The sequence below is a fragment of the Lepidochelys olivacea genome (genome assembly GCF_965140295.1).
Source record: "Lepidochelys olivacea isolate rLepOli2 genome assembly, chromosome: 1".
NCBI lineage: Eukaryota > Metazoa > Chordata > Testudines > Cheloniidae > Lepidochelys > Lepidochelys olivacea.
Window position 1 is genome coordinate 267613368 of NC_140411.1, and position 27561 is coordinate 267640928.

Sequence of the window (27561 nt, forward strand, 5' to 3'; positions counted from 1 at the left end):
GTGAAGCAGCAACCTGGTCATCAGTGCACACTTTCTCCTCCCTTTAGGCCAATACTAAAGAGATGCTGCCAAATTTGGTCAAGCTGTACTACAGTTTGTGTGTATATGAACTCCAATCCCTTCACATATTTAACTGATTGGGAGTCATCAAGAGTGGAATGCACATCCACGATCACTTAAAGAAGAAAAAACAGTCACTAACCTTTTGTAACTGTTGTTCTTCGAAATGTATTATGCATGTCCATTCCATGACCTGCCCTGCTACCCCTCTACATCAGAGTTTCCAGAAAGAAGGAAATGAGGGTGCTTGGGGTCGGCTGGGCCCTTTATCCCAGTGACAGTGGCATGTGGCAGCAGAGGACACTTGAACCGCCTCTATGGGTACCACTGAGGGAAAAAATTCCAGCATGTACACCAACAGTGGAATGGACACATGCAACACATCTCAAAGGAGAACAGTCACTAAAAGTTAGTAACCATTTTTTTCCACGTGGCCTCAGCGGGAAGGTGTTTTATTCCCAATATTTCCTAATTCCAAAAGCAAAGTGGGGGGTCTAAGACCAATTTTAGATTGGCGTCAACTCAACAAAGTCTTAAAAAAGATAAAGTTTGCATGGTCACTCTAGCTTCTATTATCCCTTCCCTGGATCCTGGGGACTGGTATGCTGCCCTTGACTTAAAAGATGCCTATTTCCATGTGGCAACCAATTAAGTTCACAGGAAGTACCACTGATTTCTGGCCAATCAAAATCATTACCAGTACTACCTTTTGGCCTGTCAGCAGCTCCCAAGGTTTTTACAAAGGTTATGGCAGTAGTAACTGCATTCCTTTGAAGATCAGGAGTGCAGGTTTAGCCCTACCTAGATGACTGGCTTCTCAAGGTCTGGTCAAAATGGCAAGTGCAGAGCAGTGTTGCTGTGATGCAGTCAACGTTCAATGCTCTGGGACTGTTAATCAACCCAGAGAAATCTCTTCTGTCCCCAGTCCAGAGAATAGAGGTATAGGAGGTGTACTGGACTCAGCTTAAGCCAGGGTGTTTCTTTCGGACTCCAGGTTCCATGCAATTTGTTCAATTGTCATTGGATTGAAGGCTTACCTGGTCACAACAGCATGCTGGGTCATATGGCCTCTTGAACTTACATGGTTCAGTACGCCAAACTAAAACTCTGCAGGACTGGCTGGCATCAGCCTACTTGCCAAGCTGCCATCAATTGATTCTGTGGTATGTGTGGCCTCTCATGTCCTCACCTCCCTAGATTGGTGGACACATCAACCCAAAGTATGTGTAGATATTCCATTTGCCCACCCACAACCAACTCTCACGCTAGTCGCCGATGCTTCAGCCCTGGGATGGGAAGTCAACCTCGGTTCTCTAAAGATGCAGGTTCTATGGTCCTCAGAGGTCTTAGCTTTATACAACATTGTAAGAGAACTAAAGCTGTCAGACTGGCTTGCCAGGTATTTCTGTCACAGATCAGGGAAAGCAACCTGTTAGTCCTCACAGACAATGTGGCGGAAATGTTTTACCTTGATAAGCAGGGGAGAGCCTGCTTTTCTCCATTCTGTCAAGAAGTGACTCTACTCTGGAAGCTCTCAATTGCCAACTCAATATTTCTAGAAGCATCTTACCTGCCAGTTATACAGAATGACCTAGCAGACTACCTGAGCAGATCATTAATGAGTTATCACAAGTGCTCTCTTTGCCTGGTTGTGGCCAGATACATCTTCCAGCTGGCTTTTTTCCCCAAGTAGACCTATTTGCGACAAAGTCCAACAGAAAGTGCCAGCAGTTCTGCTCCCTACGGGGCCACAGTCTAGGTTCCATGACGGATGCTTTTTTACTGGTGTGGTCAGTCATGATCATCTAAGCTTTCCCACCAATCCCACTCATTCAGAGAGTACTGCCAAAAATAAGACAGGACCAGGCCAGAGTCAGACTTGTAGCCCCAGCAGGGGCCCATCAGCACTGGTTCACCACTCTCCTGGTGCTGTCAGTCAAACCTCCAACCACTTCCACTGGACTTGGACATAATCTCCCAGGATTATGGTTGACTTCTCCACTCAAGCCTGCAATCCCTTCAGTTAACAGCATGGATGCTCCATGGCTAGACACTAGAGAGCAGGCTGCCTACATTTGTTAGTCTCTAAGGTGCCACAAGTACTCCTTTTCTTTTTACAGATACAGACTAACACAGCTGCTACTCTGAAACCTGCTAAATAGTAGAAAGCCTTCTACAAGAGTGACTTACCTTGCTAAACGGAGCATTTCTCCATCTGGGCTCATCAGTATGGGGTATTAACATCCAGTTCTTCAGTTCAACATATTCTGGATTACTTGTTATACCTTAAACACCAGCATTTGGCGATTAGTTCCATCAAGGTACATCCGGCTGCTATTTCAGCATTCCATCCTAAGGTGGACAATTGTTTTATTTTCTCCAATGTCCATAAGATTTTTAAAGGGCTGAATCAAATTATGCCCTCATGTACAAGACCACATTCCCCTTTGGGTTCTAAACTTAGTATTGTCAAGACTTATGAGTCCCCCATTTGAACTGTTGGATACCTGCTCTCTGACGCTTCTACCAATGAAAGTGGCTTTTCTGGTAGCTTAGCTGGAAGTATGGGGGAGCTGCAGCCATTAATGTCAGGACCTCTGTATACAATCTTCTTTAAGGATGAGGTTTGCCTACCTTCTCATCCGAAGTTCCTCCCAAGGTGGTTTCCTGTGAGCAATCTGACCCTCAGTCCTAACATTTGCCTCCCACTGTGTTGTGACTCAAGACTTCAGAGATGAATCTAGGGTGGGATGAGCTGTTCTCCAATCTTTATTGAAATAGACTCTGATCCCACCTCCTGTTCTATGGCTTGTTAGTCACCAAGAGAGGAATGCACATGTGCAGTCACTCAAAGAATTAAAAACAGTTACTAACCTGTTCCTTAACTGTTGTTCTTTGAAATATGTGGCTCATGTCCATTCCACAACCTGTACCGTTCTACATTGTAGTTATGGCAAAAAGGAACTGAGAGGGGCTAGAGGTAGCTCTGCCTTTTATACCTGCATGCAGTGGTGCACACCAGCAGGGGGAATTTAAGCTACCTAACAGGTACCACTGAGAGAAAAAAAGTTTCCAATTGCCATGCTCTGGGCACACAGACACCAAGGGTGAAATGGACATGTGCAACACATCTCAAAGAACAACAGTTACAGAACAACTGTTTTTTATTGGATATCCTCCAGTCAGTAACACCTACCAGAGTTACCTGTCTGATCCGTGAGGAACTTCTGGTTCCTGCTAACATGATTTGGCAGATCCCAGCAACAGTACAACCAATTTGGAAGAGATCTGGCAAAAAATATAATGTCCCCAACAAGGACTATGAATTTCTGTTCTCCCATCTCACACCTAATTCTCAGGTGGTTGAGGCAGTGAATGAGCCACCCAGAAGGCCTTTCTTTGTTTCCACGGTTAGGACTCCAGCTCAATATAGAGAAATCCATATTAACCCCAGTACAGAAAATACATTTCATAAAGGCATCCTTGGTCATCTCAAGAGGCCAGCCTTCACATCAACCTATTGAAATGAAAGACAGTCAGGAGTGCCTGTCTTCATTTCCAGCTTCTCATTAGAGGAAAGTTTATTGAAGTCATGACAGACAATGTAGCCTGCATGTTTTATATTAACAGGCAAGGCAGAGCAAGATCCACCTCTCTGTGTGTCAATGCAGTAAAGATATGGAATTGGTGCATAGTCCATCACATTCACATTTCAGCAATATACCTTCCCAGAGTGCAAAACTCCCTGGCCAGTGTTCTCAGCTGGCACTTCTCCCAGGACTACAAATGGGAATTGGATCCATGAATACTAGATGACATATTTTGAACAAGTGGACCTCTTTGCCACTGCCACAAACAGGAAGTGCCATCTGTTCTGTTCAAGAGGGGATTGAGACCCCCATTTCTTGGGGGATGCCTTCCTTCTATCTTGGTTGAAGGGTCTGTATTACATGTTTCCCCCATTGCCTCTAATTTTAAATGTGATGAACAAGATCAGGCAGGATAAAGCCAGGGTTATCCTAATAGTCGCAACAAGGCCAAGACAGACATGGTACCCTTACTTGTTTCAACTGTCTCCTTGTCTGGCGATCAATCTTCTGTGCATCCCTTGTCTCCTCTACCAGGCCGTCAGCCAAGTACTTCATCCCAACCTATAAATTCTCTGTTTCCAGGTGTGGCTCCTCAGTGGTTTGCAGGGATAGAATCTACCTGTTCTGAAGACGTACAGCAGGTATTTTTAAACAGCAGAAAAAAATTTACCCATAATATTTACTTTCAGAAGTGGAAAAGATATAACTATTAGTGTGAAAATCAGCAAGTTGCACTTCACTTTCACTTATCCTGGATTATCTGATACAACTGAATAAAAAGGGTTTATCAAGTAGCTTAATCAAGATTCATTTGGCTGTGACAACAGTTTTTCATTCTCTAGTTGAAGGGTTTTCAGCGTTTTCTCAACCTACAACTGTAAGGTTCATTAGAAGTCTGAAGAACCTCTTCCCTTAAGTGAAGACTCCCACTCCAGTTTTCAGAGTAGCAGCCGTGTTAGTCTGTATTCGCAAAAAGAAAAGGAGTACTTGTGGCACCTTAGAGACTAACAAATTTATTTGGGCATAAGCTTTTGTGAGCTACAGCTCACTTCATCAGATCTTAATCTAGTTCTCAGAGGTCTCACAAGACCTCCATTTGAACCAATGGCAATCTGTTCCTTACTGAATCTGTCTGGGAATATTGCCTTGTTAATAGCCATTCCTCAGCTCTTAGAGTTAGAGAAATTAGGGTGTTGATAGCTGATCCTCCCTTACGGTATTCTTCAAGGATAGGATTTCCCTATGTCCACACCCTAAATTCCTACCTAAGGAGTCATCTGAATTTCATCTAAACCAGACCCATTTTCCCCCAAAAAACCTCGTAGCTCAGGACAGGAAGCTTCTTTGCATACCTTATATGCCAGAAGAGCTTTGGCCTTCTATTCAGATAGGACCAAATCATTTTGGGAGTCTCCTAGACTATTTATCTCCATTGTGGACAGATCTAAGGGATCCATTATTTCTACAAAGAGACTATCAAGATGGATTTCAGAGTGTATTATCACTTGTTATGTTTCCCATTGTGATGGCCTTCACTTGGTCAGGCCTTAGACCCTTTGATATGCAGAGGGAGGGTTTGATAGGCGAGCCTGGGCCCTTCCACTCCATCAGGCTCTGGCCCAGGGCCCTGTGAAGGCAACAGATGGGTCTGACACCCAGGAGCACCTTAAAGCTGCTATCCCTGTGCCACTTCCTACCACATCCTATTGTCCAAAGTTCACAATCTGTAACAGGAGGCTATGAAGGGGGACAGCTCATCACTTGGCACCTTTGAACAGCTGGGCATGGCATAGTAGCTCTCTCCCTCTTGGGGTGGTGGCTGCTTCCTCTCATGCCTCGGCACTACGGCCAGATCATTTCCAAGTCTCTCCCCTTCCGGGGTAGTCCATAAACAAAACACAGGAAGCCGACACAAATAAACTTGATTAGTAGATGGGGGGAATGCCTCCCTCTCTGAGCATAACAGAAGCAGGTCATCTCTTCCATCAGAGAGACCTTCAGGCAGTTGTTGAGGGGAGAGCTTCTGTCTTCCCTCAGCTCTTTTCTCACAAGCTGCAAGGTAGATATCCTTTCTCTTCCCTGGTCTGACCACAAGCGAGCTTTTCTGCTCCCTTCTAACTTCTCCAGTTTGTGCATCTCTGCTGGTGTGGTAGGGCAGGGCAGACTGAGCCCAGAACAGTGCCTTAACTCCTTGTTGCTCACTGTGGGGTTTGTATACCCCATCACACCCTCATTCTATAAAAAAGGGGAACATATGACAGTCCAGCCAGGAGAAAATTGCTAGTCAAGAGAGTTTATAAATGTCACCCAGGAAACATACAGTTGTAAAACTCTTCAAAGAATTCTGAAAGATAAGATGCTTTACTTGGCATATATTGTTTCCTTGCTTATCCCAGTCTTTGCCACAGAGGATTATTTTTAATGTGGAGTTTTATTATTTACATTATTATTATTGTTGTTATTACTAAACTTCATAACCAGGCTAAATTAATATGTTGCTGACCATGGATATTAAACAGCTTGGGAAGATTTCACTGTCAAGGAAATAAGCCAGTTATTGATTTATAAAATAACTGCCCACACTACAAGTGAGATGCCAGTGAGTTAACTTCTTGTGGTTCTCTCCCATATGTTACTATACGTACAATTATCTCCTCTTGTTATTAGAGTGTCTGCATAAGCAGATAACATGAAACCAAAAGGGTGAGGAGTCAAAATATCTTTGTCTAAACTAAGTCTAAACTATCTTTGTCTAAACTGAATCACTTAGAAAAACGAAGACATGTAGCACAAGTTAACTTATTATGTATTGTTCTTATTTAATGTTTGTATTACAATAGCACAGAGAGGCCCCATTCAGGATCAGTATCTCATTGTGCTAGGCAGTGTGCAAACATGTATTAAGACAATCAACTATATACAATATGTACATTTACATATTTGTTATAATAAATTAAATCAGGCTTCGTCTGATCATCATTCTAGCTATAATAAACTGGCTGATCTCTTATAAGCATTTAAGCAGAGTTGATTCCTCAGGAGAGATTGGAAGGAGGAAAGGGTATGGATCAAATCAAGAAGTTAACGTTTAGAATACTGCATTTTCTAGACTGCCAGCTAAAATAAAGTTTAGGAGGATGTTGAGCGTGCATGTGCATGTAACATGGCATATTTGATCGCCAAAGTATTAATAAGCAATATAATTTTTTTACATTCATTAGCTAATTTTAATAAAAATAAATATCAGTTTAAAAAACAAAGATTGAAAAATGTCTTTCAACAATAATAACAGAATAGAGCATTTGATATGTGCATTTTAAACAGAGAGAGAGAGAAAAAAATCATTGCAGAAGCCAGAATTGATTAATTCTAAAACGAGATTTTAATATTTTCAGCAAATTAAATGAGGTGACTGGCTGGCCATTATGATGCTTTATAATATTTAAAATAAATAACACTGCACAGCAGTCAATTGTGCATGGGAAACTGAAAAACAGAAATACCCTTTTCATGAGAAAAAAAGTTGACTTATTTTTGGTTGGAAAAAAGATGTATTTAAGACTTGTGGTGTGTGTTTTTAATTACAGAGTACATAAAAACAGGAAATGCAGCCATTTTGGAGGAACCTGCACAGGAATGCTTAGTGCCAGAACATCAGTCTTGCATTTTATCCCCAGAAGTTTCTCCATCTCAAACGACTAAACGTAAATATTTCTGTTTTATGACTGCAGAACCTAAGCCAAAGATTATCTCTCTAATAATATATTTTATACTACTAATAAGAGTTTATTTTATACTAATATACATTAGAGAGAAAGGAAATAAAGGAAGATATTGACATTAAGAAGCTTTATTTCTCAGGGAAACTAATGAGCTTGCCTCCACACTCCAATAAATAGAATAGCCGATTTTCTAATATTTGCAATATACACAGTAATGAGTGTTTTGTAGGAAGTAGAGAGCTATTAATGGACCATAATACATTATAATGAGTTTGTCTTATCTCTTTTTAAATTTGTTTAATGTTAAGATACAACTTTCACACTGAAGCAAAATAGAAACATGCTCTATGTGCCACAGGGCTTTGCTGGCACTTCCCCTTTAAGTGCCCAACACCGTTTACTCTTGCTCTCACATGCAGCTAGCTTCCCCTTTATTCCCCCCCTCCTCCTGTAAAGATCACTTTTATATGTTGCACTCCTATTCTCCAGGCAGAGAACTCTTACACCATGACTTTCTTGTACCATAACATTACTGTGGTTCCTGGGTGGTTTCTCCTCAGGTTACGCACTCACACACTCTGCACAGGACCAGAGTTTCATACTTCCCTTCCCCCTCGTCCCCTTCCACAGTTAAGAGCTCTCCTGTGTATGATGCACTCTGTTTAGAAATACCCCTGCTGTAGATACTCTCCACAACTTTGGTAGAAGCAACCCTAAGTCTGGCTCTTGTCACCCCAAAAAGAAACATTTCCCTATGTGAAATTCTAAAGTACTCTTTGGCAATAAAGCTTTATCTTTTCACTTTTACTGCTTTCTTCCCCTGCAAGAATGATCTAGACCGATCAGAAAACTCAACTTACTCCTGAGGGCCAGATTCTGATATTCTTAGTCATTTTGAGTAGTACCTTACTCCACAAGTAGCCCCTTTGACTTCAGTGGGATCATTCCTAGAGTAAGGTTCTTTTTAACAAAAAAGAGTATTAGAATGTGGCCTGAAATTAATTAATAGAAATTTAAGCATAACGTTTCTTTTCTTTTTAATAGTAAGGTCTTGGTCTTACATTTCTTGTTTCCACATTCAGGATGTGAATAATGTAAGAAAATATTATTAATTTTGTTTTTTGAGTTTTCTTTAACTGGACTTTTGAAAAAAGGCACAGAGACATGGTTTTAAAATATTTTTAATAGTGATCTCTCTAATTTTCATCTTATTTTCTTTATTACAACATGCATTTTTGTTAACTTCTGTTTTCTAATCAGAAAGCAAAATATGAAGGATTAAAAATCTTGATTCTGAGCCATGTTCTACCATAATTTTTGTGCAAAAATCCCATTGCAGTTAATGGGAGTTTTGAATATGGAAAGTCCATGGATTTTCAAAGTCAATGGGAGAATTTAACATGCAGCTTCTGCTGGTGGCTTTGAAAATCTCAGTCATAACTTTGGCCTTCATTGTATTTTTAAAAATTATCCTGAGCTAGATCCTGACATTTATGCCCTACTCTGCATAGGGGGCAGTGCAGAGCTGCGCCAGGAAGCACATCTAAACTAAACTACTACATGCCACAAGAGGCCACAGCAGTGGTTCCCTTAACCCACCCAGCAATATTGTCAATCTATCCAACTATACTCTTAGCCCAGCAGATGAAGCTGTCCTATCTCGGGGCCTCTCCTTCTGCCCCTCCACCCCCACGAACATGATACAGTTCTGTGGTGACCTAGAATCCTATTTTCGACGTCTCCGACTCAAGGAATATTTCAAACACACCTCTGAACAACATACTAATCCACAGAGACCTTCCAACCAACACTACAAAAAGAAGGATTCTAGGTGGACTCCTCCTGAAGGTCGAAACAACAGACTGGACTTCTACACAGAGTGCTTCCACCGACGTGCACGGGCTGAAATTGTGGAAAAGCAGCATCAGTTGCCCCATAACCTCAGCCGTGCAGAACACAATGCCATCCACAGCCTCAGAAACAACTCTGACATCATAATCAAAAAGGCTGACAAAGGAGGTGCTGTCGTCATCATGAATAGGTTGGAATATGAACAAGAGGCTGCTAGGCAGCTCTCCAACACCACTTTCTACAAGCCATTACCCTCTGATCCCATTGAGGGTTCCCAAAAGAAACTACAGCATTTGCTCAAGAAACTCCCTGAAAAAGCACAAGATCAAATCCGCACAGACACACCCCTGGAATCCCGACCTGGGGCATTCTATCTGCTACCCAAGATCCATAAACCTGGAAATCCTGGATGCCCCATTATCTCAGGCATTGGCACCCTGACAGCAGGATTCTCTGGCTATGTAGACTCCCTCCTCAGGCCCTACGCTACCAGCTCTCCCAGCTATCTTCGAGACACCACTGACTTCCTGAGGAAACTACAGTCCATCGGTGATCTTCCTGAAAACACCATCCTGGCCACTATGGATGTAGAAGCTCTCTACACCAACATTCCACACAAAGATGGACTACAAGCCGTCAGGAACAGTATCCCCGATAATGTCACGGCAAACCTGGTGGCTGAAATTTGTGACTTTGTCCTCACCCATAACTATTTCACATTTGGGGACAATATATACCTTCAAAACAGTGGCACTGCTATGGGTACCCGCATGGCCCCACAGTATGCCAACATTTTTATGACTGACTTAGAACAACGCTTCCTCAGCTCTCGTCCCCTAATGCCCCTACTCTACTTGCGCTACATTGATGACATCTTCATCATCTGGACCCATGGAAAAGAAGCCCTTGAGGAATTCCACCGTGATTTCAACAATTTCCATCCCACCATCAACCTCAGCCTGGACCAGTCCACACAAGAGATCCACTTCCTGGACACTACAGTGCTAATAAGCGATGGTCACATAAATGCCACCCTATACCGGAAACCTACTGACCGCTATTCCTACCTACATGCCTCCAGCTTTCACCCAGACCACACCACAAGGTCCACTGTCTACAGCCAAGCTCTATGATACAACCGCATTTGCTCCAACCCCTCAGAGAGAGACAAACAACTACAAGATCTCTATCAAGCATTCTTACAACTACAGTACCCACCTGCTGAAGTGAAGAAACAAATTGACAGAGCCTGAAGAGTACCCAGAAGTCACCTACTACAGGACAGGCCCAACAAAGATAATAACAGAACGCCACTAGCCATCACCTTCAGCCCCCAACTAAAACCTCTCCAACGCATCATCAAGGATCTACAACCTATCCTGAAGGACGACCCATCACTCTCACAAATCTTGGGAGACAGGCCAGTCCTTGCCTACAGACAGCCCCCCGACCCGAAGCAAATACTCACCAGCAACCACACACCACACAACAGAACCACTAACCCTGGAACCTATCCTTGCAACAAAGCCCATTGCCAACCGTGTCCACATATCTATTCAGGGGACAACATCATAGGGCCTAATCACATCCGCCACACTATCAGAGGCTCGTTCACCTGCACATCTACCATTGTGATGTATGCCATCATATGCCTACAATGCCCCTCTGCCATGTACATTGGTCAAACTGGACAGTCTCTATGTAAAAGAATAAATGGGCACAAATCAGATGTCAAGAATTATAACATTCATAAACCAGTCAGAGAACACTTCCATCTCTCTGGTCACTTGATTACAGACCTAAAGGTCGCAATATTACAACAAAAAGACTTCAGAAACAGACTCCAACGAGAGACTGCTGAATTGAAATTAATTTGCAAACTGGATACAATTAACTTAGGCTTGAATAGAGACTGGGAGTGGATGTGTCATTACACAAAGTAAAACTATTTCCCCATGTTTATTCCCTCCCCACCCCCCACTGCTCCTCAGACGTTCCTGTTAACTGCTGGCAATGGCCCACCTTGATTATCACTACAAAAGATTTCCTTCCCCCCTGCTCTCCTGCTGGTAATAGCTCATCTTAAGTGATCACTCTCCTTACAGTGTGTATGATAACACCCATTTTTTCATGTTCTGTGTGTATATAAATCTCCTCACTGTATTTTCCACTGAATGCATCCGATGAAGTGAGCTGTAGCTCGCGAAAGCTTATGCTCAAATAAATTGGTTAGTCTCTAAGGTGCCACAAGTCCTCCTTTTCTTTTTGCGAATACAGACTAACACGGCTGCTACTCTGAAACCTATCAAGGAGATTGTGTCTCAGGCAGGCACAATCTGTCTGAGGCTTCTTAAAGCACACAGACATTGTACAAGCTGCTCCATTCATTAGGAGGGATTAGATTGCTCTTCCTCAGTACACTGGCACCACTCTGTGGACTGGTGAGAAGGTGGAGAGGTCCCTCTTTTTCAGCATCTTACTCCCCAGGGTGGAGCAGAATGGAGCAGTCCTTGTACTAGCTAGAGCAGAGGTGGTGTTTGCTTATTGGGGGTTCTAAGCAGGAATATTTTTTGGGTCGCCACACAACACATACTAAAAAAGCAAATGGGGGTCACCTTGAACTGCTTGGGGCCCTAAGCAATTGCTTAGTCTGCTTATGCATAGCTCTAGCTCTTATCTAGAGCATAGGGGGTGAAGGGCCTTCTACTGAAGGAAACCTGTGCACACTTGGGCAAATGAAGGAGACTTCTTGTATGGCCCCTTACCATGGTCACTTACAATGTGGTCCTTCCTGTTGAAGGAAATGGTTTTGTACATACAGTGCAAAAGACATTTGTTTAGGGCCAGATTCTGATACTATTACTCATGCTGAATAGCACCTTACCCTGGAAGAGGTCCTACTGATTTCAATGGACTATTTTCAGAATAAAGTACTACTCAATATGAGTAAGAGTATTAGAATCTGGCTGGCCCTAATTAATTCATGGTCCCCATGGCCTTATCAGCTGAGGACCTTGCATCACTAAAGGCAGCCATTAAAAAAGGAATAACATCTTCAAAGTAAAGAATTTAATAACCCTTAATCCTGCATTACCCTAAAACTCACCAAACTTGGATTTTTGTTAGACTGCTATAGGGAGCAGGTTCTAGTATTATTTGTTTTTCAAAACATCTTGTCACAAATCCCAGAGAGTTTGATCCCTGGGACAGACAGATGGAATCTTATAGAACCTAGCCAACACCTTAATTGCCCAAAGATATAAACAGGTAGCCAATGCAAAGCATTCTGTGTGGTTATAGTGGGTTCTCCATTCTAGAGATGAATGCTGGTGTTCTTCACTAGCTGCAGTTTTTCAGGCTTAGAGGACAGAGAGAAGGTGGAGTCATGGCCAATGCCCCATCCACAGTGGCACACAGTGTACAAGGGAAAGCAGAGGATATAGAATGCCTCTCAGTGCTCCTCTTGGAGCATTACACTATCCTTTATTCAGGGTTGTGCGTCAGAGTCAAGATGTAGACTATAAGGCATGCAATGGAAGGAATAGTCTTAGTACCATTATATCTACCCCAAGATTCAAAAGTTTTGCATTACTTTTTAGCAACAAAAATCCCCCTTAAATTCTAATTATTCTGACTAATTATATCTATTTTTTAAAAGGTGAAGCTGTGACTGGAGAGTTATCAAAGCTCTTAGATGAAATCAAACTGTGCCAAGAAAAAGAATATTCTTTTGAAGATCTGTGTCATACAATATCCGACCACTATCTGGACAATTTTAGTAAGATATCAGAAGAAGAATTTATGAGCAATGGAATCCAAACTAAACTTATAGTAAGTAAGATGGCATATCAAATTAACTTTTTCAATTATATTTTACATTACTTATTGTACATTCAAGAATTAAAGAAAGGAAGTAATATAAAGAAGACTGATATAAGAAATCTAAGTATCTGTAAAAGTATACACTGTGTGTGTCTTACAAATATGGGACCAAATTATGAATCCCTTACTGGTGAGCAGTTACTCACACAATGACTTCAATTGGTGAGAAACTGCTCGCCAATGTGAGTAGAGGATTTATAGTCTAGCTCATAAGGCTGCATTCTGCAAATAGTTACAACAGAGCATAGAGCTTTCTATTGTCTATTTCTATTGAAGTCAGTGGGACTACTTAAGTTTTCAACTATTATGCCTAGTACTAAGTGCTCACAGGACCATGCACAAAGTACGGTACTCAGTCCTGTAAGATGCTGAGCATATTCAACTCCATCCTCATACAGCATTAAAAATATATGGGTATGCAAAGGGATTAATAGCATTAAAGGAATAGGATCTGGTACTGTAACTCTTTATGGACATTAGTAGCCATTGACGTCAATGATTTTAGATAGGAATTTGACTTAAATAGGACTATTCCTGTGAATAAAGATTTCCAGGATTAGTTTCTTTTTGTACAGTAACAAGATTGCTTCCTTAAACCTGATTCTTCCACAATTATTTATGTTGAATTGTACCCTACTTGCTGAGTAAAATCAGTGGGACTACTCATGGAATAAGGTGGCTGAATTGGGCCATTTGTGTTCTTAAAGGAAACAAAGTCAGCTGCACCTTCAGATAATACAGTTCTAAAAGAACAGAACACTATATAGATACAAGGAAAACATAGGCAATTGAATCATCTTATGTGCTATTGTCTGTGTTATAGTATAGGGTCTCAGGGCCAGATTTATAAAGGTATTTAGATGCCTCAAGATGCAGATAGACACACACACACAAAAGTGCCTAAGCAGGTCAGGCATCTAACACCCTCACTGAAGTCAATGTGAGTTATGTGCCTACTATCCTGTTTAGGCACTTAATAGATCTCTTTAGGCATCTTAAAACCTTTGCAAATCTGGCCTTCAGTTACCATCTTTGGTATATAATATAATCAATATAATCCTCTAATCTAAAATGGAAAATCTTGCAGAACTATACACAGTTAAAGGGAAAGGTAGTAGGAAATACTGATATACTTTAAAGTCTGTTCTTTACATGCAACAGACAAAAACAATGGTAAATTAGATAAATATATTTACTGAAAGTTCATCTAATCAAGATAATTTGTGTATTAAATTAGTAATAAAATTTGATCTTTAAAAAAATTGCGCTAGTTCATCACTAACAATTGTGGGAGAAATCCTACAGCCTTTTTCCAATCTTCACTCAGGCAAAATTATTGTTGAAGTCAATGGGAATGTTATTTGAGTAAGGACTAAGGACTGTGTGGTTTGCAGGCCCACTATGAAAATGTATGTTTTAAAAAGATAGTATAATATAAGAATTTTAACAGCTATGGTAAATACAAAGGTAAATACAAACAAAATATACTGAAACAGATTTTCTTTCACTCTACTAGGCAGTGGTATCCCTTTGATGGGCTAATTTGATAAACAATATCATACCTTGGAGGCAGGAGGCTTTGGAGGAGGTAGGGGCTGTTCTATCGTACTGCCCTGCTTCAGTTTCCTGTGGGAAGAAGTCTCTTTACCCTAATGGGCTGCTATCCTCTCTGCAGCTGACAGCTCCATTTCAGATTCATAAAAACATAAGAATGGCCATACTGGGTCTGACCAATGGTCCATCTAGCCCCGTTTCCTGACTTCCAACAGTTGCAAGTGCCAGATGCTTCAGAGGAAATGAATAAAACAGGGCAGTTGTCAGCTGATCCATCCCCTGTTGTCCATTCCCAGCTCCTGGCAGTCAGAGGTTTCGGGACACTCAGATTATGAGGTTATGTTCCTGACCATCTTGGCTAATAGCCATTGGTAGACCTAGCCTCCATAGACCTACCCAATCCTTTTTTGAGCCCAGTTATACTTTTGGCTTTCACAACATCCCCTGCAATGACTTCCACAGGTTGACTGTGCATTGTGTGAAGAGGTACTTCCTTATGTTTGTTTTAAACCTGCTGCCTATTAATTTCATTGGGTGACCCTGGTTCTTGTGTTATATGAAGGAGTAAATAAATTTTCCTATTCACTTTCTCCACACTATTAATGATTGTATAGACCATTATCATCTTACCCCTTAGTTCTCTCTTTTCTAAAATGAACAGTCCTAATCTTTGTAATTTCTCCTCATCTGAAAGTGTTCCGTACCCGTAATCAATTTTGTTGCCCTTCTCTGTATTTTTCCAATTCTAATATATATTCTTTAAGATGGGGTGGCCAGAACTGCACACAGTATTCAAAGTGTGGGCATACAATGGATTTATATAGTGGCACTATGATATTTTCTGTCCTATTATCTATCCCTTTCCTAATGGTTCCTAACACTCTGTTAGCTTTTTTGACTGCTGCTGTACATTGAGCAGATGCTTCCAGGAAACTATCCACAATGACTCCAATATTTCTTTCTTGACTGGTAACAGCTAATTTAGACCCTATCATTTTGTATGCATAGTTGCGATTATGTTTTCCAATGTGAGTTACTTTGCATTTACCAACGCTGAATTTTATCTGCCATGTCGTTGCTTAGTCACTCCATTTTGTGAGATCCCTTTGTAACTCTTTACAGTCAGCTTTGAACATAACTATCCTGAATAATTTAGCATAATCTGCAAATGTTGCCATCTCACTGTTAGCCCTCTTTTCCAGATCATTTATGAATATGTTTGAATGGCACAGGTCCCAGTATAGGTTCTTGGGGACCTTCTATTTACCACTTTCCAATGTGGAAATCGACCACTTATTTCTACCCTTGGTTTCCTGGTTTTTAACCAGTTACTGATCCATGAGAAGACCTTCCCTCTTATCCAATGACTGCTTACTTTGCTTAAGAACCTTTGGCGTAGGACGTTGTCAAAAACTTTCTGAAAGTCCAAGTACATTATATCAACTGGATCGCCCTTGTGCACATGCTTGCTGAGGTCCTCAACAAATTTTAATAATTGGTGAGGCATGATTTCCCCTTACAAAAGACATATTGATTCTACCCCTACAAATCATATTCATCTATGTTTCTGATAATTCTGTTCTTTACTATAGTTTAAATTTGCCTGGAACTGAAATTAGGCTTACTCACCTCTAATTGCCAGGTAATTGTACGTCATAAGGTGTCTTTAGTCCACTCAGTCTCTACCTGGCTGCCAATCAGTCTGGGAGCACTTTGTCCCCAGTGTTCATAGATTCATGGATTCAAAGGTTAGAAGGGACCATTGTGATCATCTTGTCTGACCTCCAGTATAACACAGGCCGGAGAACTTCCCCCAAATAATTTCTAGAGCAGATCTTCTAGAAAATCATCCAATCTTTATTTAAAAATTGTCAGTAATGGAGACTCTAACCATTAAAAACGTATGCCTTATTTCTTGTCTGAATTTTTCTAGCTTCAGCTTCCAGGCATTGGATCATGTTATACCTTTCGCTGCTAGATTGAAGTGCCCATTATTTAATATTTGTTGCCCATGTAGGTACTTACAGACTGTAATCAAGTCACTCCTTGCCCTTTGTTATGCTAAATAGATTGAGCTTTTTGAGTCTGTGAGTATAAGGCACGTTTTCTAATCCTTTAATCATCCTTGTGGCTCTTCTCTGAACCCTCTCCAATTTATCAGCATCCTTCCTGAATTGTGGGCACCAGTATTCCAGCAGCAGTCACACCAGTCCCAAATACAGAGGTAAAATAACCTCTTTATTTCTACTTGATGATCGGATTAGCCCTTGTGGCCACAGCATCACAGTGGAAGCTCATGTTCAGCTGATTGTCCACCATGACTCTTTTTCAGAGTCACCTCTTCCAAGGATAGAATCCCCCATCCTGTAAGTATGGCCTACATTCTTTGTTCCTAGATGCATACATTTAACCATTTCAAAATGCATATTGTTTGCTTGCTCCCAGTTTACCAAGTGATCCAGATTGCTTTGAATCAGTGACCTGCTCTCTTTATTATTTACCACCCACCCAATTTTTGTGTCAGTTACAAACTTTATCAGTTGATTTTATGTTTTCTTCCAGGTCATTGATAAAAACATTAAATAGCATAGGACCAAGAACTGATCCCTGTGGGATGCCACTGGAAACAACCACCCTCAATGACGATTCCCTGTTTACAACTACATTTTGAGATCTATCAGTTAGTCAGTTTTTAATCCATGTAATGTGTGCAATGTTAATTTTATATCGTTCTAGCTTTTTTAACAAAATGTCATGCTGTACAAAGTGGAATGCCTTAGAGAAGTCTATGTATATTACATCACCACTGTTATCTTTATCAACTAAATTTGTACTATTATCAAAAAAAGATATCAAGTTAGTTATATAGGATAAGTCCCCAATTATTATTCACATTTTTTCTGAGTAAATTCTTCCTCACACCTTATTTAGCTCATAATTGTTTTCAGCTTTGTGAAATTGGCCCTCTTAAAGCACTATACATTATTATAATATATTATAATATAATTATTAATATAATATATAATATATTAATATAATATATTATAATATACATTATTCAAATATGATCAAGTCATGATCACTTGTACCTTAATTACCATTAATTTTCTGTGATCATTTCCTCTTTATCTGTTAGAACAAAGTCTAATATAGAATTCCTTTGTGTTCGTTTCAATACTGTTTGAGTTAGAAAGTTGTCATCTATTATGTTTAGAATTTCCAATGATATTTTACTACTGGCAGCATGAGACCTCCAGCATATGTCACTCAAATTTAATTCCCCCATGATCACACAGGTTTTTTCCCTATACGTTGCAGATAGATGTGCAAGGAAGCAGTCACCCTCTTCCCAAGTGAGAACTGGTGTTCTGTAGTATACACCAACTAGTAATCTTCTGCTTTATTTATTAAGACATTGCTCCATAAGCATTCAAGATAATTTTCTTCAGAGCAAAAGTGACTTGGAAACAAGTAATGCCACTTGTCCTTCCCTTTTGCCAACTCAATACTTCCTAATTAGGTTATAATCATTGATTTTAACAGTCCAGTTGTGCAGATCATCCCACCAGGTTTCAGTAATACCAACTAGATAGAATTTATATTAATAAATGAACAATTCCAATTCCTCTTGTTTGGTACCCAGGCTCCTAGAATTGGTGTAAAGGCAATTAAGGAATTTCTTCTCTTCATGTCCTTTGGTTTCTTGATTAATTTTGTTCTTAATTAAAGACTGTATCACAATGCATACACACAAGAAGGCTAAATTAAAGTTGCACCTTAATTCTAGCAATTTCCAACTTAGAGTGCTTGACTTTGCACCCTCAACTTTCTTTTAATGCAGTTTTTTGGATTTAATATTAGTTAAAGTAAGTATTAAAATAATTGATTTGTTAATCTAAATTCATCTACCACAAAAATATCCATAGTACAAGTTGTTGGTCATCAATTCCTTGCTAGCACTCTTCACCTAGTTAACGGCCTTTATCTGAAACCCTGACTGTGGGATGTTGTTCAAATGAGCCGTTCCAGGAGGAATTGCAAAAAAAAATTGTAATTCTGAGGCACTGTTGCCCCTGAGCTCCTGTGTTGCTCAAGGGAGGGGGAATATGTTGAGTTGGCCTGTTGCCAAAAACAGCATACTTCCTTCTCTATGTGCTGTGATGGGTGAAGTCATGGCTGTTCTTACCCTACACTGCTTTCTGCCCATTAGTTCACACTGGGGCATTTCAGCCCTGTTGAGTACACTCTCCCTCCACAACCCTACATAGACTCTTCGTCTAGGTAAGCCCTGGATGGCTGTGCAGGTGAATTAGAAGAGCTTTATACTCCCTTACTGCCCTACGAAGGCACCCAAGTCCATGTCACAGCTGTCAGATAACACAGTGTTTGCATCAGAAGAAATTGCTCAAAGAATAATTGAGATTGACTAAACAACAAGGAATGAAAGGAACCCTGGATTGATGCTTGTTTGAAAATATATAATGGAAATTTGAGTAGAAAAAGACATAGGGCAAATCTTTCACACTATGTGTAGCCTAAGTAAACAGGTTTTGCATGTACAAACATTCCTTTTAGGAGAAAATCAAGGCTATCTTAAGCATGATTGAATAGAGTGGTGTCAATGACAGCCTTTGACAATGAGATTTCCTAGTTTCTGATGTATTTCACTTTCCCTTAGAAACAGTATAATTTAAAAAACCTTTATTTTCCAATAGATGGCAGTCTGGCTCAGTATTTTAAAGAACAAAAGGAGCCATCTTATATAAGAATTTTTCAGCTTATTATTTTTTTCTTTACTGTGTTAAGGTGATAGGTTTTTAAACAGAATTTGCTGGACAAATTGCTTAGAAATAAAAAAATCTTTATTTCTTTTAATGAGAAACTCTATTGATGTAGTAAAAATGAATAGCATAGGTGTATAAGAAGCAAGCTAAAATCTAAGGGACAAATTTAGGGGTGTTATGTAAGGTAACTTACATGTTAGTAAGTGGATGCTAAAGGAGTTTAAATGAATCCAAGGGAAGCTAAGGATGCCTACTTGTGTTCCAGGGAGACAGAAGAAAGGGATGTAGCAAGAGACCTAATACAGGGATGTAAACACACATGCACACACACACAACACTTTCTTACACCTTCTTCCGTCCCCTCTGTATGCATATTGCTTCAGCTTAGATGCCACTTTCCTTAAACTCTAATATATAGCTTACACCAATGCAAATTTCTGTGCAGGCTTGATATTGCTGCACAAATTTTTAAGCTCCAGAGTCAAAATAGAAATGTGCAGTCTTTATAATAATGGATTTGTTTAGCTATGCTTATGTGAGAGAAAGAGCAGAGAAAAAATACAGATATATATATATATATATATATATAGATTGTGCTAATACACACATACAGAGAAGGTGAATTAGCACAATCTATAATGGAATTTGCAAAGTGGCTGCTTGGAGCTTGATTTAACACAATTCTTTTTATGTTGGAGTCTGATAAGATACCCAATTCAGGAGAACAGTCCTTCAGTCTCTTTTTCTCCTAATGTTCCTCAAACCTCTTTCTAGGGGATTGACACTGCTATTCTTAATGAAGGAAGACAAAAGGTTAATTTATAGTAAATAGAGTTCTCCACAAGCGTTGCTTCAGCAGGTCCACACTCGCCCTCCCTCTTTCCGTATTTCTTCAAGATTTTAATGAAATTCTTTCGAAGGACAAGAACTGAAGGGCATTTGATAAACAGAATTCTCTTCATAGCCTCTGTTTTTAATTTACTTGGACCCATAACAAAAGCACAAACCTATGCCCCAACTGTTTTGAATGGTTCTGTGGCATTATGTGTAAGCTAACACAAGTATATAGATTTGCTGATCTCCTGAGCTAATAGAGTACCTTCTGACAACTCGAGGTCAAGAGAACCTTCCTTTCTCATCTCCTTCTCTCATCTTTCCTATTTTAGAAAAGATCTGAGATCACCTGTTATCTTCCTTTGCCAGTGCAAGATTGTGCCCTATAGTACATTTTCTGGTGCTTTGGTCAGCTGAGTTTTAAATTTCTCAAGCAATGGGGTTTCCTCCTTCTCTGTTGGAGGACGATTTGACACTCTAATTGATCTCACTGTTTACTGAGAAACAGTATACATTCAAATTTCCATTAGTACATGGCATTATCATGAGAAACGTGAAATTGATTAAACAATACAGTTCTGCTGTGTTTTTGATAGCATTCAGAATGGATTTCTATATCCAAAAAATTGTCAGAGAGAAGGACAGTGTTTGCAATGATATTACCAACTGTAACTCCTTTTTATTACTTGGGACAAATTTTATGTACCAAAATTTTATTCCCCCCACGGCAAAAGGACTGCTCAAGAATAATGTATTAGGTTGATCTTTTATTCTTGATCCCAGTTCCCGTTTACCAATAACAGGCATATGCTTCCACAGGCATATGCTGATTATCATTTCTACTCAAAATAAAAATTATGTCCTTCCCTCCCAAACAATGGAAATGTCATATTTAAAATGCTTTCCTCATATGGAAAGGTCTATCCCCTCTCAAAACATAAGACTAGTACTCTTAAAATGAGATTTTTTAGAAGATACCACCTAATTACGATTCATCTAGGAGTCTTGGTTTCTAGTGCACATGATATTCCCCCATAGAGAAGAGTTCTACGTAAATTCATCACAATATAAGTACTTCAGAGCAAAGAACTTGTTTGTCTTTATGGTTGTAAAGCACCATGTACCGTTGGGATGCTTTAGAAATGATTAATAATAGTTTATGTATGCAACCCTATTTGTTTTTATTGCTGTATCCTACAGGGCAGATATTTTTATTAAGTTAATTACTATGGCTCTTGGATCTCTTTTCAAAGAAGATCCTACATTTTCAGAGCCTTTCAATAATGCATATATATGCCATAGAAGACTAAACTCTGCTCTTTGTTACAGCTGTGAAAATCCAGATTATCTCCACTGAAGTTGGTGTAATTATTTTGGAGAGCAGCCTGGCTACTGAGACAAAATGCTGGGTTAAGAATTTGGCCCTGGGCATCATCCTTTGCTAGTTACACTTTCAGCTACCTTACTGTGCTGGGCAAATGGTGTGAGCTCTCACACAACTGATTCCCAGTTGTTCCCATGCACCAATTTAATATAGTCATATTTATCATGTACGATACAACACAACAAACCTCAACCAGCTCGTCACTAATGGGATCAGAGTTAATACAGCACAGGTGTTCTTCAAAGTCTTTTTGACTATCCATTCTTATCCATCCTTCAGCTTCAGATGACTAACCTGTGACTCTTCGAATGGCTTTGCCCATTCAGACATGATTTCTCCAAGACCTTTATTAGAACAAGGAATTCTTAATCAAAAACAACTGCACTCTCAGTAACACACTTCTGTTGAGAATAAGTATTTTAATCCAAAAAATGTGTGAGCTGTTAGGAGGATAATAAAATGGTGACTGCTGCCCACTCACTTATCACATAATTTTTCCCTGCTTCTTTAATTTCTGTTCCCTGCTGCCGTATTTCTTGAACAATAATGCATTTTCTATAAGCTCCATCATTCTGCCACCCACCTATCCATCCTTTCTTTCACAACTTAAAGCAAAGGAAAAATATACATTTTCCAGCTAATTTGCTTTTAAACTGTGTTGAGATTTACAAATGTTTTTATGAGGATAACACTCAGATATTATAGTGATGGTGGATATATAGCTACATTTTTAGGTGTTTTACATGAAATGTTTTGATTTTTTTGCTGGGTAACTGCATTATAAAATATTATAGTTATGTTGACCCTAAATTACTTTTTCTTATATGTACTAAAACTAAACGAGCTTCAGTTTTTTCTTCACACTTAATTGATATTTCTAAAAATATTAGCCCTTGATTTCATTTTTCTTTAGGCCCTGATACCCTTTATTGCTGGTCTCTTTTTTATAGTAAATATTACACTGGTTCCACACATTGAGTCAAATTTTGGCATGATTCATTCACAGTGAACATTCAGGCCTAGATACAGTGAGATACTTAAGCTCATGCTTAACTTCAGGCACATGAGAAGTCCGATTAACTTCATTGGAACTAGTCATGTACTTCAACAGAGCCCCCTACAAACACTCATTTTCTGCTACATGTGTGGGCACTTACACTGTGCTTACACTTGCTAGCTGTATTTCACCCCTAGGGCTTGGGTGGAGCTGGTTGAGGAGTCTTTGGCAGGAAAGGGGGTGATGTTGCCCTTCCCCCCATGGAGTTTCTTATGGATGAGGTCTTGGAGGAAGCCACCCACTTCTCTGTCATCTGTCTCCCTCATTGGAGAGGAGGTGGAAGTCCCAGTGGTTGCTGATGGAAAGGCCCCCATTTTGGATAGTGGAGTCCTCCAAGCAATCTTCAAGGAGATCAAGGCCCTGGGTCTGACCTCAATGCAGGTAATATTCATATGAAATATTTTGCACAGTTTTGTAACTTCCAGATTATTTTGTCAGATGCATACAACTCCCATTGACTTAACTATCAATTGAAAACACATAGCTGGTGATGTTGTTTGGCCTTTAATGTATTTTTCTGCTTGAACACAGCCATAGAATAGGAATAACACAGTCTTCAAGAGGCAGGAATTTTTGTATCAATGTTTCCAAGGGGTTAAATAAAAGAATATAGAAATACCGGCAACTTGGGTGAGGGGGAGAACAGAGTTAGAGGACAAATGTCTTACAGCTGGATCACTCTTACAGCTCAAACCTCCAGCTCTGAAACCGTAGTTACAACTGAGTATTCAATCATTGTTCCTAATGTGGCATCTGTTGTAAATATAAGTTAATAAGTAGGCATCAGAATTAGGTGATGAAAAATGCTAAAAAAGCTCTAGTACCAAATCAGACATTTTTGCTGACACTGAATTATTCTAATGGATACTGATTTAAAGTCAACATATTAGCCATGCTTCTACAGACTGAAGGTAATTAGGCTAAAATGGAGATAAGATAAGAAGAGAGGCAGTTTACTGTTTGGTTTTAGATCTCAGCTGTGCGGCATGGATTGCCATAGCTCTACTGGGTACACAGTAACAGATAATTTTTTAGCTACAGCGTGGTCAAAGATCAGAATTTCATGCTGACTATTTTGAGGGAAGCAACAGAGAATCAATCTTTATTATAGGTATTTTAACTGAATCTGATAGAGTGAATGCTGGTCTAAGATAAGGAGTTAATGGAGTGCCTTGGAACTAGGTGATTAAATCAGGTCTGCCCACCAACACCTGCCACAATCATCAATCTAAGAGGGTGGGACCACCAGCTGTACTTAATAACTGAGGGAAAGACAGCAAATAAAAGGGAGTAAAGCAGACTTATGGGTAATAGATATTTTATCTTTGGAGAAGGTCTGTCTAGGTAGTGAAGTATATAGTCAATGGCTTTGACTAATATGAGAGAAGGTCCAAACTTTGGACTGTTAATATACAAGGTGAGAAGGAGAGACTGTGGAGGCTGCCCTGAGAGGATGGATGACCTGGGTTATGAATTGAGGAAGTGTTTTTATTTTTATTTAGAGTGACTGTAAACTATAATTGAGGGAAATAAAGAGACTGTTTTTGTTGAGTCCAGGGATGCAGAAGTTTGGATAAGTAAAGAGGATTTTCTCCTTCCTTCCTCTTCCCACTGACCTTTGGGTGCTGGTCTGTGCTCTTGGGTGCTGGGAATGGCCAATATTTATTATTAATAATAATTAAAAAAACTCTCATGGAGACAGAAAACCATGCTTACAACTAAAAACACATGTTTAGCAAAGTTATGGCTTCTCTAGTATGTTGGAGAGGGTGCAGATGAGCTTCACGGTAGATGGACATTCCATGCCTACCTTCTGGAGGAGTAATTCTGGGTGCTCAACATCTGAGTCAAATTCTGGCCCAGTTAAATTCAATAGTAGTTTTGCCATTGATTTCAGTAGGGCCAGGACTTCACTCTAAATCTTTTACTGTTATGAATATCTAATACTTATTTCATGTGTTGATAATCAAAGCAGCTGGCTTCTTTAAGGCTTTTATTAGATCTTTGTACCCATTAATTTCTTGTGGTTTTCTTTCTGGCTATTCCATTTTGGGCATCTTGTACAATTTCTCAAGGTTTCCCCCCCCCCTTTTTTTTTTACATATGCTCTTCTGCTCCTGATAAACCTTTTAGGTTAGGACTATTAGAAATGCTGAAATTCCAGAAGACCATTAGGGTGTAACCTGTTGTTAATATGTTAAACTCAATTAATTTAGGATCCCTTACCTAATGGCTTTACCTGTTACTAATTCTTTTCTGGTGGTGACTGCAATGTATAAGAGAGTCTCCTTGTTTCTATTTTAATCTTTTGTAATTCAAAACTATCCTTTTGTAATTCAAAACATTTTTGGAGGTCTTCTGCTTCACTAAAGATTCTCTCCTCCCCCCCGCCAACAACTGTCTGGATAGTTGGAGTCACCCAAGTGTACTAATTCATTTTATTCTAGCCATCTGGCTAATGTCCATTAGACTCTATTTGTCCTTATTTACTCTTTGATGGGGGCAGTCTAGAAATAATCTGCCTAGAAAATATTTTCCATTTCCTCTGATTTTTTTTATCCATAGCATTTAATTCACACTACCGTGAGCCTGACTTACCTCAATTTCATATTTGTTTTACATAAAGTAAATCACCCCTTTCCTTCCTGTATTATATGGGGAAAGTTTATATTCATCTGCTGTTCATTAGCATGTCATCTGTTTGCCCCACTGTATTTCTGTAATGGCTAAATGATCATATTCTCTCTTTCCCATAATTCCCATTTATCCATTTTATTATGCATATTCCTTGCTGTTATGTTAAAGGAGCCTCTCATTTTATATATACTTTATATTTTTTATTTAGATTAGTTTATATTCTGTGAATTGCTTTCACTTGCCTATGAAGTTAGACTAGTTTGTTGCATTGTTTCTAGTTGTCAGGTGCTGTTACAGTTCTTTGCCACTTACTATAGGGGGCATCTTTAATATTGGTCTTTGGGCTGGGAATGCTTAAAATAACTTATCCCCTTTGCATGTAGTAAACTACAGTTGTTTTAGTAGTGCAGATAACTGGGCACATTGGAGGGCTTGGACTGACACCCATTTTACAGATTAGTGAAAGATGTACAGTCCTCTTAACAATATAAGTGGACCTGCTTGATTGCAAATTCACTCTCCCATGTTCTCTACTCCACACCCTCAATCTTGTTCTTCACTCTTCCTTTGTAGCTAAGCAGTATAGCTTTGGGATCATCAACTGCACTGTTTATGCCTTTATTTCCCATCTAAGCCTCAGAAGTCAAGTCATTAATGAGTTTGCTTAGTTTGTTGCCCACTTCTTATTTAGAAGGATGGAGTGATTGCAGATAAGGACGGGGAGAGAGTTGCACAAAGTTCAACTTCTTATAGGTTCAAATTTCCTAAACTCAAACCTTCAAGCAAACCTGCAGGTATGAGTCAAATTTTAGTTCTGGAGCCAAGTGGCAGAGTGCAATTGGGAGACACCAAGTAAAATTATTTGTTACACTGCATTTGGAGCACAGTATTAGTCACCTTATCTGAATCAAGAAATGAAGTTGGAGAAAGTAGGACTCAGATATGAGAATTTTAAGATGAGATACTATGATTAAAGCACTTAAAGCTGAGTGGTTATGAAAGTTAATCTTGACTGGTCTGAGGTCAGTGGACAGGCTGGAACTAGAAGACTAGAATTGGAGAGTGTTGTTTTATTATGCCAGCAGTGAAGGGAACTTTTTATTATACTCTTCCAGGGAATAAGAAAAGGAGTACTTGTGGCACCTTAGAGACTAACAATTTTATTTGAGCATAAGCTTTTGTGTGCTACAGCTCACTTCATCGGATGCATTCAGTGGAAAATACAGTGGGGAGATTTATATACATAGAGAACATGAAACAATGGGTGTTACCATACACACTGTAACCAGAGTGATCACTTAAGGTGAACTATTACCAGCAGGAGAGCGGGGAACCTTTTGTAGTGATAATCCAGATGGGCCATTTCCAGCAGTTGACAAGAATGTCTGAGGAACAGTGGGGGGTGGGGGGAGGGATAAACGTGGGGAAATAGTTTTACTTTGTGGAATGACCCATCCACTCCCAGTCTCTATTCACGCCTAAGTTAATTGTATCCAGTTTGCAAATTAATTCCAAAGCAGCAGTCATTCGTTGGAGTCTGTTTTTGAAGTCTTTTTGTTGAAGTATTGCCACTTATAGGTCTGTAATCGAGTGACCAGAGAGATTGAAGTGTTCTCCAGCTGGTTTTTGAATTTTATAATTCTTGATGTCTGATTTGTGTCCATTTATTCTTTTACGTAGAGACTGTCCAGTTTAACCAATGTACATGGCAGAGGGGCATTGCTGGCACATGATGGCATATATCACATTGGTAGATGTGCAGGTGAACGAGCCTCTGATAGTGTGGCTGATGTGATTAGGCCCTATGATGGTGTCCCCTGAATAGATATGTGGACACAATTGGCAACGGGCTTTGTTGCAAGGATAGGTTCCTGGGGTTAGTGGTTCTGTTGTGTGGTGTGTGGTTATTGGTGAGTATTTGCATCAGGTTGGGGGGCTGTCTGTAAGTAAAGATTGGCCTGTCTCCCAAGATCTGTGAGAGGATAGGTTGTAGATCCTTGATGATGCGTTGGAGAGGTTTTAGTTGGGGGCTGAAGGTGATGGCTAGTGGTGTTCTATTATTATCTTTGTTGGGCCTGTCCTGTAGTAGTAACTTCTGGGTACTCTTCTGGCTCTGTCAATCTGTTTCTTCACTTTGGCAGGTGGGTATTGTAGTTGTAAGAACGCTTGATAGAGATCTTGTAGGTGTTTGTCTCTCTCTGAGGGG

At 39.8% G+C, this 27561-nt stretch overlaps 1 protein-coding gene across 6 annotated transcripts in view; it reads left to right on the forward strand.

The window, feature by feature from the left end:
* ANKS1B (ankyrin repeat and sterile alpha motif domain containing 1B) overlaps window positions 1-27561 on the forward strand; it is a 754152-nt gene that overhangs the window by 155486 nt on the left and 571105 nt on the right. For all 6 annotated transcript variants that reach the window (XM_084617338.1, XM_084617337.1, XM_084617336.1 and 3 more), the window contains exons 7-8: window positions 7238-7354; window positions 12882-13054. In XM_084617338.1, the coding sequence (XP_084473464.1) occupies window positions 7238-7354; window positions 12882-13054 (290 nt within the window). The remainder of the gene's footprint in view (window positions 1-7237; window positions 7355-12881; window positions 13055-27561) is intronic.